The sequence below is a fragment of the Crocuta crocuta genome, unplaced genomic scaffold, assembly GCF_008692635.1.
Source record: "Crocuta crocuta isolate KB4526 unplaced genomic scaffold, BGI_CrCroc_1.0 scaffold694, whole genome shotgun sequence".
NCBI lineage: Eukaryota > Metazoa > Chordata > Mammalia > Carnivora > Hyaenidae > Crocuta > Crocuta crocuta.
Window position 1 is genome coordinate 838,882 of NW_027527933.1, and position 15,419 is coordinate 854,300.

At 38.7% G+C, this 15,419-nt stretch overlaps 1 protein-coding gene across 1 annotated transcript in view; it reads right to left on the reverse strand.

The window, feature by feature from the left end:
- Positions 1–3,646: 3,646 nt before the first annotated feature.
- The window catches only part of LOC144221407 (uncharacterized), a 29,664-nt gene continuing 17,891 nt past the window's right edge, over positions 3,647–15,419 (reverse strand). Inside the window, 2 exon segments of the mRNA XM_077751847.1 lie at positions 3,647–4,810; positions 4,812–7,045. Of these exon segments, the coding sequence (XP_077607973.1) occupies positions 4,697–4,810; positions 4,812–7,045 (2,348 nt within the window). The 3' untranslated portion in view covers positions 3,647–4,696.

Genomic DNA, 15,419 nt, shown 5'->3' on the forward strand with positions numbered 1-15,419 from the left:
CAGAACACCAGCCAAACTGACTGAACTCGGAGGCCAGGCCCCCGGGGTACAGCTGATTAACAATTCTTAGGGACAAGAGCTTTATAGGGCGGGAACAAACAGTGACAGCCAGAAAAGGCAGTACAATGCACATCAAGAGGCAGGTCTGCCAGCAACTGGTAGCTCGGTCCCAGGTGGCCTTTGTCTATCTCAGAACTCGGTAGTCAAGAACAATCAGTTGATAACTAGATGAACTAGGTCTTACGTGGTGACCTGGGTCTTGGATGGACCATGATGTTTGTGATGCTGACTGTACTAACTGCCTCCTACTCAGATGGTTCACTCCATGTTTCAGATGTCAAAAGTCTATTATACTAGGCCTTAATTTCAGACCACAGTTACTGTAATTAAAAATAATCTGAAGACTATAAAAACAGCTCAAATGTTCACTAGTGGTGATTATATTTGTAGTGCAGGAACATAGGACAAAAACCTTTCTATAGAAACAAGATGCGATGAAGAGAGGTAACTAATTTATGTTACTTCCAGAAAAGACAATAAGGCTTACAAGAACAGAAAGCTGCAAATGAAAATAGGCTTTAGTGATTGTCGGCATATGATTACCGAGAATGCATTCTGCCTCCCACAATGGGAAAGGTAGTACTGAATAATGCATTTCTAATTTTGTAAATACAGAAAAAACACCTTCAGTGCTGGAGGCGCCAGCTCCAGCAGGTCCAGGGGTCCCTGAAGGATGGACGGTGTCGGCGAGAGAGAGAGTGAGAGAGCCCTGAGATTCTTTCTGATCACCAGGCAGGCATCTCTGTCCTTTCGGTTTTTGTGTCTTTAGTTAAAGGTTCAGCAACAAGATGAAGTCAGAGAAAGGAATTTCTTACAATGGGAGGTCTTTTGCGGTATCAATTGCAGAATTATTCTGATCAAGGAAATAACAGAATAAACTTAGTGAAAAATAGGATAACATATAGGTCAAATTGTATATAGATAAGCTAGGAGTATTTTGTCTGGCTCTCAAGAGGATGAATGTTTCTGAATTGGTTTGTTTGTGGAGACTATCATGGGGGCCCTGAATGGGTCAGTCTTTTGCCCCTGGGTTATGTTTTAGCTACTCTTATCTATCCTCATCCCAGCTGCCAGTGTAAGAGAGGGTGTTTGTGGAAAGTAGGCCTTGAGGAAGGGACTTTATGTTTCACCAATTAGCAAAGATATATGTGGTAACTATGTTTTGCTCTAAACCCCAAAATAGGCCCTTGGTCCCATGGCCAGGCTCAACTGTAATTCTTGTGTTCTTAACCCCCTAAGTCTCGGATCTGCAAGGCCCATAGGAAGAGCCTTTTGACAATCACCCACAGAGCTTTCATCTAAAATCTCTTTTTAAAGCCAGGAATATGCTTTTCCTTATGAGGTATCTGTATTCAGAATATGGGTCTGATAAGGAATATTGTGAGGCCTGGTCAATATCAGCAGGCTTATATCCAACATGAGCCAGTAGTAGCAGAAGGAGATACCAGTTTTCATTTCTCATGGCAGGAGCTGCAAAGATTGCCACTTCCTTGCTGTGACTGCCATCCAGAGAGGCCCGTGCGGCCTCTTTCACCCCTGCACCTCTACAGCTCCCTATTATTCATATCTTGCAGTCGTGTGGTACATTTGTTACAAATGATGAGCCAATATTGACACATGAATACTAACTAAAATCCACAGTTCACATTAGGGTTTACCCTTTCTATTACATTTTATAGGCACTAGTAAAGGAACATGTTACCTACCTTTGTAATATCCTACAGCATACTCTCACTGTCCTAAAAGTCCTCTATTACCCACCTATTCATCCTTCCCTCCTTTGACCGAATCCCTGGCAATCACTGATCTTTTTAGTGTTTCCACACGTGCCTTTACAGAATGCACTATAATTAGAAACTTAAGGTGGAAAGCCTTTTCAGATTGGCTTCTCTTATTTAAATAACAGTGTGCATAAAAAGGCTCCTGCGTGCTTTTATTACCTAATAGCTCATTAGTTTTTACCACTCACCCAATCACTGCATCCTGAAACCTGGTTACTCATGTCAGGGTGTTTTATTGTGGACTTCTAGAAATGTTCTACATGGACATCATGTTATGTGTGATTCTAACAGTTTTCTCTCCTCCTTCCCAATCCAAGTTTCTCTACTTCACTGGTCATACTGCGTCAGTGAGGAATTCCAGAAGGAGGATGAAAGAGCAGGCACTGGGACCTCCTTTCCCTTCTCCTCCTCTTACTCAGAATGCATCTAGTTTCCTGCCATTAAGTACAATATTAGCTGAAGGGCTGCCGTAGATGTTCTTTACCAAGTTAAAGTTCCCCATACTCCCAGTCTGCTGAGATTGTGATGATTATAGAAGTATTTCTCTTTCACACTCTTGATGTGGCAGGAGACTTTAACTGATCATCAAATGTTGAACCAGCACAGCACACCTGGAAAAAATCCCACTTGGTCATGGCATGTAACTGTGTTTTGTTGGATTCAACTTGCTAATGATTTGTTGAGGATCTCAGCATCTATGTTCCGAAACATACAGGCCTATAGCTTTCCTTTTTCAAAAAATTTTAAAAGTAATCACACCCAACATGGGCTCGAACTCAGGACCCTGAGATTAAAAGTTTCATGTTCTACCGTGTGCACCAGCCAGGAAACCCTGTTCCTTTCCTTTCCTGTAATATCTCTGCCTGGCTTGCTACTATAATAAGCATCATAGAATGAATGAGTCAGAAAGGATTTCTTCTACTCCTACTTTTAGGAAGAGGCTGTAGAGAACTGGTTATCATTTCTTCCTTCCTTTAGTGTTTCCTAGAATTCACCAGTGAACACATCTGGGCCGGACACTTTCTGACTTAGAAGATTAAGGATGAACTCAATTTCTTTGAGACAGATGCCTATACAGATTTATACTTCTGTGAGTTTTGTCAGATTGTGCCTTTCAAGGAATAGGTCCAGGTTACGAAATTTGTGGGCACAAGTTGTCCATAACATTACTATCCTTTTAATGTCCACGCAATCAATTATGTCCCTCTCTGATATTGGCAACTTTATCTGCCCTTTTTCTTAACTTCCTTAACGGTTTATCGAATTTATTGACCTTTTCAAATAATTAACTTTTGGTTGATTGGTTTTGTCTTTTCAAAGATTTCACGGATTTCTCCTCTAATACTTATTATTTCTTTTGTTTTCTTACTTTGGACTTAGTTTTTTTTTTTTTGGTAGTTTCCTAAGATGAAAGCTTAGAATATCTGCAACTTAAATTTAAGGTCATTAGTTGTGTAACCTGATTTATGAAATTGGATCATGAAATGTAGTATCACCATTCCACCCTGTCAGTCCAGAAAAGCTTCACTCTGGCTCTGCTCTAGTCTCAAACCTCCTCATATAGTCAAATATCTGCAAAGGCCCAGAACTGTCTCTAGGTACACTGGACCCCTGATTTTACAGCCAAGTTTACATCCCTGACTGTCATATAGTCTGTCTGTGGCTTCTATTCTGAACTCTGCCTTAGAGGCAGTTACTTACAGTGGTTGGTACAAAAATGAGTATGAGGGATGGAGGATTCACATATACACTCAAGGCACGCCATGACTTGAAAAGGGAAAATGAGAGTATGGACTAGATAACCCTTTGCACAAAACACATTTTATTTTCCATTTTGTTATTTTGATTTATGTCTTTTAAATGGTTACATGGTAGCTTTGTCGGCCTCCTTTCCACAGGTTCCTCTAGGCCTCGACATACATGGGAGATGTGCCTAATATTTTAACAACTGAAGTAGGAGGGTCTATTTTTGATTCACAATCATATTAACTTTCACTATGCATATGGGGAACAGACATAGTTTAAAGAAGAGATCATTTGTAGATCCAGGAGTCCTGTAAACTTAAGGGATATGTCACATAAGCATTTAACGGTGTTGCCCGAATTATTCAATTTATCTCTGGTTTTTAAAAGCTTCATATTCACAAGTTGCCAGGATTAGGGTTGCAGAAAGGGTATGGTTATTAACAAATGGAAACTTCCTGTGTGAAATCCTGATTCCTTTGTAATCCTAATGCAATACAGATTAGAGATTCTTTTTTGATTTTGTAGCCTGTGTTGACGCGTACTCACACTATAAGTGACAACATTTTGTAAACTTCACATACACACAAAGTGCATGTAAAAACTGCTTAAGTGTGAATGACTGTGACTCAGCAGTATGGTACCGTCCACATTTTTGCTTGAGAATATACCTTGGTTATGTAAGATATCTTTAGAGGAAGCTCGGGGAAGGGAACATGAGAATTCTATGTATTACTGGAACTTCTTTTAAGTTTATTCTCTCAGTTTACTAGTTTTGTTTGTTTGAACACTGCACAATACTCACCTGAAATACAACTTCTCATTTCCTGAAGACAAATATGGCATCAAAGCCACAAGACAATTTCCAATGTAATATTACTTCTAAAGACAACACTCAAGCTGTAGGTCTCAATTGAAAGATTTTCTGAAATAACCTAGTTTGTATTTTTGCTTAAAAACAAAAAAAAAAAATCCTTACAAAGAATCAAGAAATCTGCAAGCATTTATGCCCACATTTCCTAGAGAACATTGAACGGAATATTACTTAATATACTGTCCTGTGTGTGTTGCAGTCTACTTCGGGTAAAATAAGGCCAGTTTGTGGACAAAGGTTACTCAACATTCAGGATGTCACCACTGGTTCCTCCACAGAGTGAGTGCTCAGAAGCGTAGCAGCTGCTCAGCCACAGATCAACATTCCTAACACCCACTGCAATCATCAGGTTTTTCTCTTGTGTGGGTTCTCTGATGTACAAGGAGGTTTGACTTCTGAGAAAAGGTTTTTCCACATGTGTTACATTCATAGGGCTTTTCGCCTGTGTGTGACCTCTGATGGTTAACAAGATTTGATTTACGGTAAAAAATTTTCCCACATTCATTACACTGACAAGATTTCTCCCCTGTGTGAGCCCTATAATGAACTCTGAGGGATGATCTCTGACTGAAGGATTTCCCACATTCGTTACACTCATAAGGTTTCTCCCCTGTGTGTTTTCTCAGATGTACAATAAGTCCTGATCTGACACAGAAAGATTTCCCACACTCATTACATTTATAGGGCTTTTCCCCTGTGTGAGTTCTCTGGTGCACAATTAGAGCTGACTTATCACAGAAAGCCCTTCCACATTCGTTACATTCATAGGGTTTCTCCCCTGTGTGTTTTCTCTGGTGTAAAGTTAGTCCTGACTTCACACAGAAAGATTTCCCACATTCATTACATTTATAGGGCTTTTCTTTTGTATGAGTTCTCTGGTGCACAATTAGAGCTGACTTATGACAGAAAGCCTTTCCACATTCGTTACACTCATAGGGTTTGTCACCTATGTGGATTCTCTGGTGCTGAGTGAGCTGAGACTTCTGGCAGAAAGCTTTCCCACATTCATTACACCCGTAGGGTTTCTCCCCTGTGTGTATCCTATTATGTTTACTTAGGGACGATTTATTATAGAAGATTTTTCCACATTCGTGACACTCAAAGGGTTTCTCCCCTGTATGTGTCCTACAATGTTCAGAGAGGGTAGATTTACGGCTGAAGAATTTCCCGCATTCAGGACACGCAAAAGGTTTCTCCCCCCTGTGAATTCTCTGATGCCCTGTGTGGTCAGAATTCAAGCAGGTTTTCCCACATTCAAAACATTCGTAAGGTTTCAACTCAGTATGAATTTTCTGATGCCTGGTGAGTACTGACTTGTGGTAGAAAGTTTTCCCACATGCATTACATTTGTAGGGCTTATCCCCTAAGTGAGTTCTCTGATGCTGTGTAAGATATGACTTCTGACGGAAAGATTTCCTACAGTCAGGACATTCAAATGGTTTCTCCCCTGTATGAATTCTCTGATGCACTATAAGGTGAGAATTCATCCAGAAGGATTTCCCACATTCATAGCATTCATAGGGTTTCGGCCCTGTGTGTGTTCTCTGGTGTTTGGTGAGGTCTGACTTCTGGTAAAAAGCTTCCCCACATGCGCTACATTGATAGGGTTTCTCCCCTGTGTGAATTCTCTGGTGTACCGTGAGGGTTGACTTGTGGCTGAAGGCTTTCCCACATTCATTGCACACATAGGGCTTCTCTCCTGTGTGTGATCTCTGATGTTTCAGGAGGTCTGACTTCTCCCAAAAAGGTTTTCCACATTCATTACACTGAAAGCGTTTCTCTCCCGTGTGTGTCCTTTGATGTCGAGTGAGGTGGGACTTGTGCCAAAACGCTTTCCCACATTCATTACATTCGTAGTGTTTCCCTCCTTTATGTGTTTTCTGAAGTTGTGAAAGGCATGAGTCACCCCTGAAACGATCCCCACTCTCATGACACTCAGAATGTTTCGTAGGTGCTCCATCGGGTTTCAAAAGGCCTGACTTCACACATAAAGACTTCCCACAACCACCAAATCCACAGTGATTTTCCTTGGAAGCATCCATGTGAGGTAACTGGAAGGAGGAGTTACGAAAAAAACTTCTCCCATATTCAAGACATTCAGAGTCATTCTCTTCAGTCATCTCTCTCTTGTACGTACTCAATATTGCCTTTTCAGGGAAAGTTTCTTGATACATGTTATATTCCAAATTTTGCTCTGCACTTTGAATCTTCTCATGACCAACAGGGCTCTCATCAAGACTGAAAGTTCCCCCATTTTTACAAAAATCACTTTGCTCGCTAGGAGTTTTCTCACATTTAATACTGAGTAGCAATTTTCCACAGGCATCAAATGCATCAGTCTGTTTTCCTAAATGTCTTTTCTTATTGATACATAATTCTGAAATACAGCTGAAACTCATTCCACAGGAGTCACACGGACAGAGGGTTTCTCGGGAAGAAAACGAATTTGTGTCCAGGTTAAATGGTTTTCCTATTAGAATACCTTGCTCCTTGGTCAGTGTTTTGTTACTGATGCGTGCAACTTCCCACACAGGCTTACGCTGGTTTTCTTGGCTCCTTTCTTTCTGGTGATCGGTTTCCCAGACTTCTAAAGATAAGAAAAATTAACCATACACATAAATACTGACACATTTCTTCTGGAATGCAACATCTATACAAATGCCTTACGCTTCAGCGGATTTTGATTTCTTGTCTAGTCTCCAGGGAAGAAAATAACTGTAAGTACTTATTTTTTCTATTTCGTCAGTTTGACATAAAAAACACAAAAATGAAAACAAGAAACAAAAAGCCTGGCAGGGAGAAAGAGGAAAGGAAACAATTACAAGCATACACCTGCATTCCGATATCTGAGGAGTCACGGCAGCTACTAAATTCTGAACGTCTCCATCTATCCTCCAAATACCTCTAAGCATAAATATAAGGAGACGAATAAAATTACCAATCAACAACCCATGACTTCAGCAAAACTAGGGAATACAAAACACTACTAACTTCAAATCACCACTGAGGAAATAAAGACTTAAATACAGGGGAAACAAAGGATCTAGAGCCCACAGCTATGGAAAGAGTTAGCTTGAGCCCGTGGCAACCACAGGTAGAGGAAGAGACAGAGAGCTTAGAGATAATTTAATGCAAAAAGAATCACTCCCAGAAAGGGGAAGTCCCACCGTGAGAGGGAAAATAAAGAGCTGACATCTTAGTTCTGACAGATGACAGCTCAGATCCCCGAAGACTCCAACAGACTGGGTTTGTAGGATATGGGAACTCCAGAGGCAAGGGCTGATTAGGGTGAGGAATACAACTATAAAAAGGCCAGAGTGATCTTAGAACACAACTCAAATTACAAGAACTTTCTCATGAGTTGGACTGTCCCCCTCCTAAATTCATATGTTGAAGCCCTAATCACCAATGTTACTGCATCTGGAGACAGAGCTTTTAAGGAGGTTAATTAAGGTTAAATCACATCATCAAGGGATAGCACTAATTGGATAGGAAACATACCCATATGAGAAGCAGAAGAGACACCAGCACCTGCTGGCTCTCCCTGTGTGCAGGAAAAAACCCATGTGAGGAAACAGCCAGAAGGTGCTGTCTGCAAGCTGAAGAGAGAGATTCACCAGAGGGCACCTTGCAGGCACCTTCATCTTGGTCTTACAGCCTCCAGACCTGTGAGAAAGTTAGTTTCTGCTACTTAGGCCACCCAGTCTGTGTGTTTTGTTAGAGCAGTCCCAGCAGACTAAAAGAGCACCCAAAAAGAAAAGAGACTTGAATGAAATTTGAATAAACAGCATGGAAAAAAAGCATGACAACATGGCAGATAGAAGAATAACAGTAAAACCAAAGAAAGAAAACTGGATCACAAAGAAATTTCAGGATAAACAGGGAATCTGCAAAATATATACATATTTTAAAATAAATTATATGTATGAGCTTATTCTTTAAAGAGAAAAATGAAAGCAATGGAATATACTATTAAAAACTGTAATCTCAGAAAATTGCCCAGAGGTAAAAGAAGACCTGACCCACATGTTTAAGGACCAGCATGACCCCAGGAAAGCTTCCTGGAATAGTCCTCTCTAAGATGTGCTGAAATCAAACTACTAAACCTTAAAAATGAAGAAATCTCTTCAGGGCAAAAAGATTAAGTCTCAATAAGCAAACAAAAATGCAGATATGGCAAGAGACTCTGCCACCAATAAACAAAGCGAGGCTCAGTAGAGGAACATTTTCAAGAAAAAAAAATAGAAGTCAAGCATTTCATATCCAGCCACATGATCCTGGATCCATAGTATCCTGGCTACTGGAAGAAGCCAATCATATTAGATATGCAGGAAATCAGGTAATAATGTAATGATGGAATCCCTGGGAAGAGGACAAACTTCAAGCAACCGAGATTTGATAGGAAACACTGGCAGAAAAGCTGAGCAGTGTAGGTCTAAGACCGAAAGAAAGTTAAGAACAAGAATACAAGAGTACTATACAAATGTTATATATTCCAGACTGAAAAGGACAATGCAACTAAAAAGCCTACTGGAAACAGGAAAAAAGGGAAGAAATAAGCAATAGCTCAGAGAGAGACAGAGAATAGTCTAAAGAAGATCACGAAAAGCTGAAAAATTAAATAGACGGTTAAATACGGAAATGAACTAAGGCCAGTATAAAAGACATTTTTGTAAAAGTAACTACTAGAACAAAACCATCTAAGTTTTATAACTGACCGCCTCCAAAATGATCAAGACAAAAGACCAAACAGAATGATTCGGTAAATATGATACACTCATGAAATGTAACAAAATGACAGAAACTTGACCAAACAGGACCCGTGTCAGTAAATATGAATGGGCTTAACTCACCAATTAATAAAATGACTTCAAACAGTCACAAACAAATTCCAAATCTCTGCTATAAAGAGGAAACACAGGCAGAAAATGACTCAAAAAACTAAAAACAAAGGAATAGGCAATATTATTCCAGGCAAAGGGAAAAAATAAGGAAACAGATACAATCTAGTTATCAGAAAGGACAGAAAACAAAACCAAAACAAGACTTTAAGAGGCTAAATCCACAACTCTGAATATGCAAATAACAGTGAGTGGTATCAAAAGACCAAACAACTTTAATGAAGCAGAACTTAGAGAAGCAAGGAAAAAATAAAACAGACTGATAAAAAGAGTATGTCAAAAAGTAAGAAAGCACCTGACCTTGCTTGGAGTGTAAAAGGCACAACGACAACAATCAGGAAGACATCTATTATGTAACTTTATAATATCACAACTTGTAATACAAAATACACTTACATCTCAAGGGTGCACAAAACATTAAAAAAAAAAAAAACTGAAAAGGTTCCATGCTCAGGGGACAATGTACTAAAACTAGAACTTATTAGGAAAGAACAAGCTTTTCCATCAGGACTTCAAAACCAGTGAACTCTCTAGTAAACTGCTCTTTGGTGAAAAGGTAAACACAAACCAAAGCTTAAGTTCTAAACCAAAAAAAACGAGTGAAAAGATTACTTACAAGCATATGTGGGATACACGTACTGATCAGAGATTTCATAGCATTAAATTTTTTGTATTGGTTTTGTATTGGTGAAAATGGATGAAAAATAAGTGAATCCCTAACTCAAAAAATAAAAACACTAGAAGAAGGCAACAGTAATGTAAAAGAAGTAAGTATAAAGCAAAAAGAGGTAAGAAATAAAGGTAGAAACATATAAATACAAGAATAAATTTAAAATAACATAGATAAAGGGGCCTGGCTGGCTCAGAGGGCTTAGAGTCTAAGTATTGATTTTGGCTCAGATTAAGATCTCAGTTTGTGAGTTCAAGCCCTCTGCACTCTCAGTGCAGAGCCTGCTTGGGATTCTCTGCCCCTTCCCTGCTCACGTGTGCACTCTCAAAAAAATAAATAAGCTTAAAAAATAGTAATACAGATAAAACTTTTATCTTTAAGGTCTGGTAGTTTCGCTAAAGGATGCCTTAAAGTGAACCATTCCAAGTCAGTTTTCCCAGGTGCCTGATGGTCTCTCTGAATATGTGGATCAGGTCATCTTCTATTTTTCAAAAATTTACTTAGAAGTTAATGAAACAGAAACAGAAAAGCAGTAGAATAAGTGTTACATCAAAAAGCTACTTCTTTGGGGGATACCTGGAGGGCCCAGATGGCAGAGTGTGCAGCTCTGGGGCTCAAGGTTGTGAGTCTGGGCCCCATGTGGGTGTAGAAAGGAATAAAGTCTTTAAAAAAAAAAAAAAAGCTGATTCTTTGAAAAGTAACAAAGGAGGCAAATCATAGGCTAACGTCAACAAAAACAAGGGAATAAAATCTCAACTGTGCAAATCGAGAATCAATTAAGGAAGAAACAACCATTGAAACATGGTATGAAAAAATCATAAAGGCTACTTTTGTTCAACTTTATATACAATTGAAAGAAATGTAGCAAATTATTTACTAACAAAATACCACTTATCAAAATACACCTGGTAGAGACAAGATGTAAATAGAATAACTTCCACATCAGAAACAGAAACTACTGAGATTGCCTGAGCCATAAAATATTCACTTGCATCCTTCCCCCCGAGATTCACGAATTGTTAAATTTTTGCCACAGTTGCTTTATCTTTCTCTATATAAAGACTTCTTAAACATGAACTATTTGCATTAAATGCAGACATCATGACCTGTTATTTCAAATATGTCAGCATGTATCTCCTAAGAAGGAAGACACGACTACACTCAAGAAAACTGTCCGATGATACTACATCATCCATCATATAATCCATTCAAGAGGAGCAACAGCTTGAAAATATCTATGTGCTTTTCGGCTACACAAATCCCCTACCTTCACTTGTAAAATCCTCCATCATTAGAGGTACAGCTATCATGAAAATGGGTTTCATCAAAATTGTTTTTAAATAAAATTTTCCACATAGGTTCTGAAATTTGTTAATATATCTCTGCAGTATGCCTGTAATGTCTTCCTCTAATTTTGGTATTACGAAAATGCTGGACCCAAAGAATGAATTCGTATACCCTTCTTCTGTATTTTCTGGAAGAGTCTGGTAAAACTGGTGTTGTTCCACACGTGGCAGAACTCACTAATGAGGCCCCTGTACCTGGGTCTTCTTTGTGGAATGGTTATCTATTTCTTCTGAAGCGAGCTTTGGTATTTGTTTCTTTGAAGGAAACTGTCCATTTTGTCTAAATTGTTGAACTCATAAGGTTAGGGGCATAATATTTCCTTATCTGACTTGTAGTATTTGTAGAATCTTTGATGATATTGCACTCCTAGTTTTGATATTAATAATTTGACTCAGGATGCCTGGGTGGCTTAACTGGTTAAGCATCTGACCTAGGTTCAGGTCATGATCTCATGGTTCATGAGTTTGAGCCCAGTGTTTGGTGCTTTGTGCTCAGAGTCTGGAGCCTGTTTCAGATTCAGTGTCTACCTCTCTCTCTGCAACTCCACCAGTCGCACTCTGTCTCTATCTCAAAAATAAATGGACATTAGGGGAGCCTGGGTGGCTCAGTCGGTTAAGTGTTTGATTTCAGCTCAGGTCATGATCTTGTCGTTCGTGGATTCGAGCCCCACATCGGGTTCTGTGCTGGCAGCTCAGAGCCTAGAGCCTGTTTCAGATGCTGTGTCTCCCTCTCTCTCTGCCCCTCCCCAGCTCATGCTCTGTCTTTCTGTCTCAAAAATTAAAAAAAAAATTTTTTTCAAGTATAAAAAAATAAATAGACATTAAAAAAAATAATAGTAATTTGTCTCATCTAGAATCCTGTCAATTTTACTGATATTAAAGAACTAGCTTTTGGTTTCACTAATTTTCTTACTTATTTTTCTGATTGGAATTACATTACGTAAAACTTTATTAATTCTTTCTTCTGCTTACTATGGATTTAATTTGCTTTTTTTTCTAGATTCTTAAAGGGGAAGCAGCTGAAGCCATTAATTTGTGATGTTCCTTCTCATCCAACACAAATTTCTTATGTGTGTTAGATATATGTGTACACAAACGCACATACAAAATTCAGTATGTATGAAATTTATACATATATTAAATGTGTTATTTATAATACATATTCCATACAAAATAAATTTCACGTATGTATTTGTGTTAGAAATATACACAAACACACAAAAATATACTTGTGTTGCATAAGAAAGTTCTTAGATACCTCAGCTGTTTCCACCATTAAAAACTAGGGAAGAGAAAATTAAACCCAAAAGTAAGAGAAGAGGGGGGCCGGGGCGGGGGAGTCAGTCAGTTAAACGTCTGACTCTTGATCTTGATCTCCGCTCATGTCTTGATCTCAGCCTCATGAGTTCAAGCTCCCCACTGGGCTCTTCACTGGGATGCCCGTTGGGCATGAAGGCAGACAGGTTAACACAGAAATCAATGAAAGAGACTGTTAATTAGGGTTCCCCAGAGAAACAGAACCAGTAACTATATGTATGCATGAGAGCTACACAGACAAAGGAAGGAGTATATTAAAGAAGCTGGTTTTTGTAGTTATGGAGGCCAAGAAGTCCCACAGTCTGCTCTCTGAAAGCTGGAGAACCAGGAAAGCCAGTGGTATAATTCAGTCTGAGTCAAAAGGCCTGAGAACTAGGGGAGGTGAAAGATTACAGACCTGTAAATGAGAAAGCTGGTGGTGAAAGTCCCAGAGCCTGAAGGCCCCAGAGCCAGGAGCATGGATTCTGTCCAGAGAAGATGGACGTCCCAGCGCAGAAAGAGAATTTGCCCTTCTTTGCCTTTTGTTTCATTCAGGCCCTCAATGCATTACAGGATATCTGACCATATTGGGGAGGGTGGATCTCTTTACTGAGTGAAATGCTGCTTCCAGAAACAACCCCCAAGACACACTCGGAAATACTGTTTTACCAGTCTGGCCATCCCTGAGGCCACTCAGGTTGACACCCAGAATTAATCATCACAGAGACACTCAAAGAGCACCCTCAACACTACTGCCATTCTAAGAACTGTGGGCATGCCCAAGGCAGAGCCCTCTGACAAGAGACATCAGCAAGAGAATGCTCTAAGACAAAAAGACTTGCGTGTTTTCAATCAAGTCACTTCACAAATAAACAACTAAGCAAAATAACAAGAAGTCCTATCAGATACAGTACAAAATATCTAAAATATATGTTTTTGTTCAAAGAAATAGACTCACAAGCAGGAAAATTTCACACACATGGGAGAAACAAGAGGCAACAAACTGCCCTCAAGAGAATCCACATACTGGATTTAGCCAATCTCAAAGCAGCTATTATAAATATGTTCAACAGGAAACCACACTGAAGCACCTTGGTGGCTCATTCAGGTAAGCATCCAACTTTGGCTCAGGTCATCATCTCACGGCTTGTGAGCTTGAGCCCCGCGTTGGGCTCTGTGCTGACAGCTCAGAGCCAGGAACCTGCTTCAGATTCTGTCTCTCCCTCTCTCTCTCTCTCCCCCCCTCCTCTCTGTCTCTCAAAAATAAACTAAAAACAAAGGGAACCACATTTACGGAATAAAGGGAGGTAGTGGTGGTACATCATTACATACAAAATATAACAAACAGAAAACAATGAAATGAAAATTCTAAATTTGGGAATTTACAATAACTATACTGTAAATTCGTTAGATGGGCTCAACAGCTCACTGAAGCTTACAGAAGAAAGAATTGATAAACATGTAGATATAATACAATCTAAACAACAGAAATAAGAATGAAGAAAATTGATCAAAGCCTCAAATAAATGAAAGATACCATTATCTGCACCAACATATTCATAACAGGAATATCAAAAGAAGAGAAGAAAGGGTAAGGGACAGAAAATTTATTCAACACAGTGAATAAATGGTGAAATCTTGCAAATTTAGAGGAAAATATGCAAATTCAACATGACATAATTTCCACGTGCTATAATCAGAGATCCACATCAAAATGCATTCCAGTAAAGATATTAAAAAACAAAGATGAAAGAAAATTTCTGAAGTATCAAGAGAACTACAATTCATCACATAAAAGGGAACTCCAGTAAGATAAACACCTGACTTCTCATCAGAGACACACAATCCAGGAGGCAGGAGAATAGTCACTGTGCTATAGGATAAGACGTATTTCTTCTCCTAAATATTTGACCAAGGCCATGTGACAATCAATATTGTATGTAACTATACTATTGGGTCTGTAACCATAGAAATTAAATATTTTTGACAAGAAGGCAAAACAAAGCAGAAAAACAAAGGTAAACTGGAGTAAGGAAATGACCCTGGATGGGAACCTGAATCCACAGTAGCAAATGAAATGAAGCAGAAATGGTGAATAAGAAAGTTCATATAACAATTCCACAAAGAGATATTTGCTATCCTTTCTTCTCTCAGTTTCTTTAAAAGACATCCAGTTATATAAAGTAGTAATTCAACAATGTACTGTTGGAATTTAAATATGTACAGATCTACCATGTACAAAAGTAATATCACAAACATACAGCAGAATAAATAGATTTATATATGAAGGATGTTTCTATATTTTACTGTAGATGAGGGAGTAAGTAGAGTCTGATAGGGTAAATTTTATAACAACCATTATGAAAATAATTCAGTGAAATGGTCACTGTAGAAATTAAAATATTATGCTACATCATATTCGCTTATGAAAAGGAAGGCAATAGTATAAAAGAACTACAGGTTCAAAAAGGTAGAAGGCAGACAATGGTCAAAATGTAAAATGGCAAGAGTAAATCCAGCCCTATCAATAATAACAGAAAACTGGGAATGGATTTAAAAATCCAATCAAAAAGCAGCAATTGGAAGGTTGTAGAAAATACATAAATCCAGACACATGTTGTCTTCAAGAGACATACTAGATTCAAAGGCATAATTAGGGAAAGATCAAGTACATAGTATTGATATGGCTGGTGAGGCTATAGTAATATCAGACAAAATACATTTTAACACAAAATATGTTATTAGAGA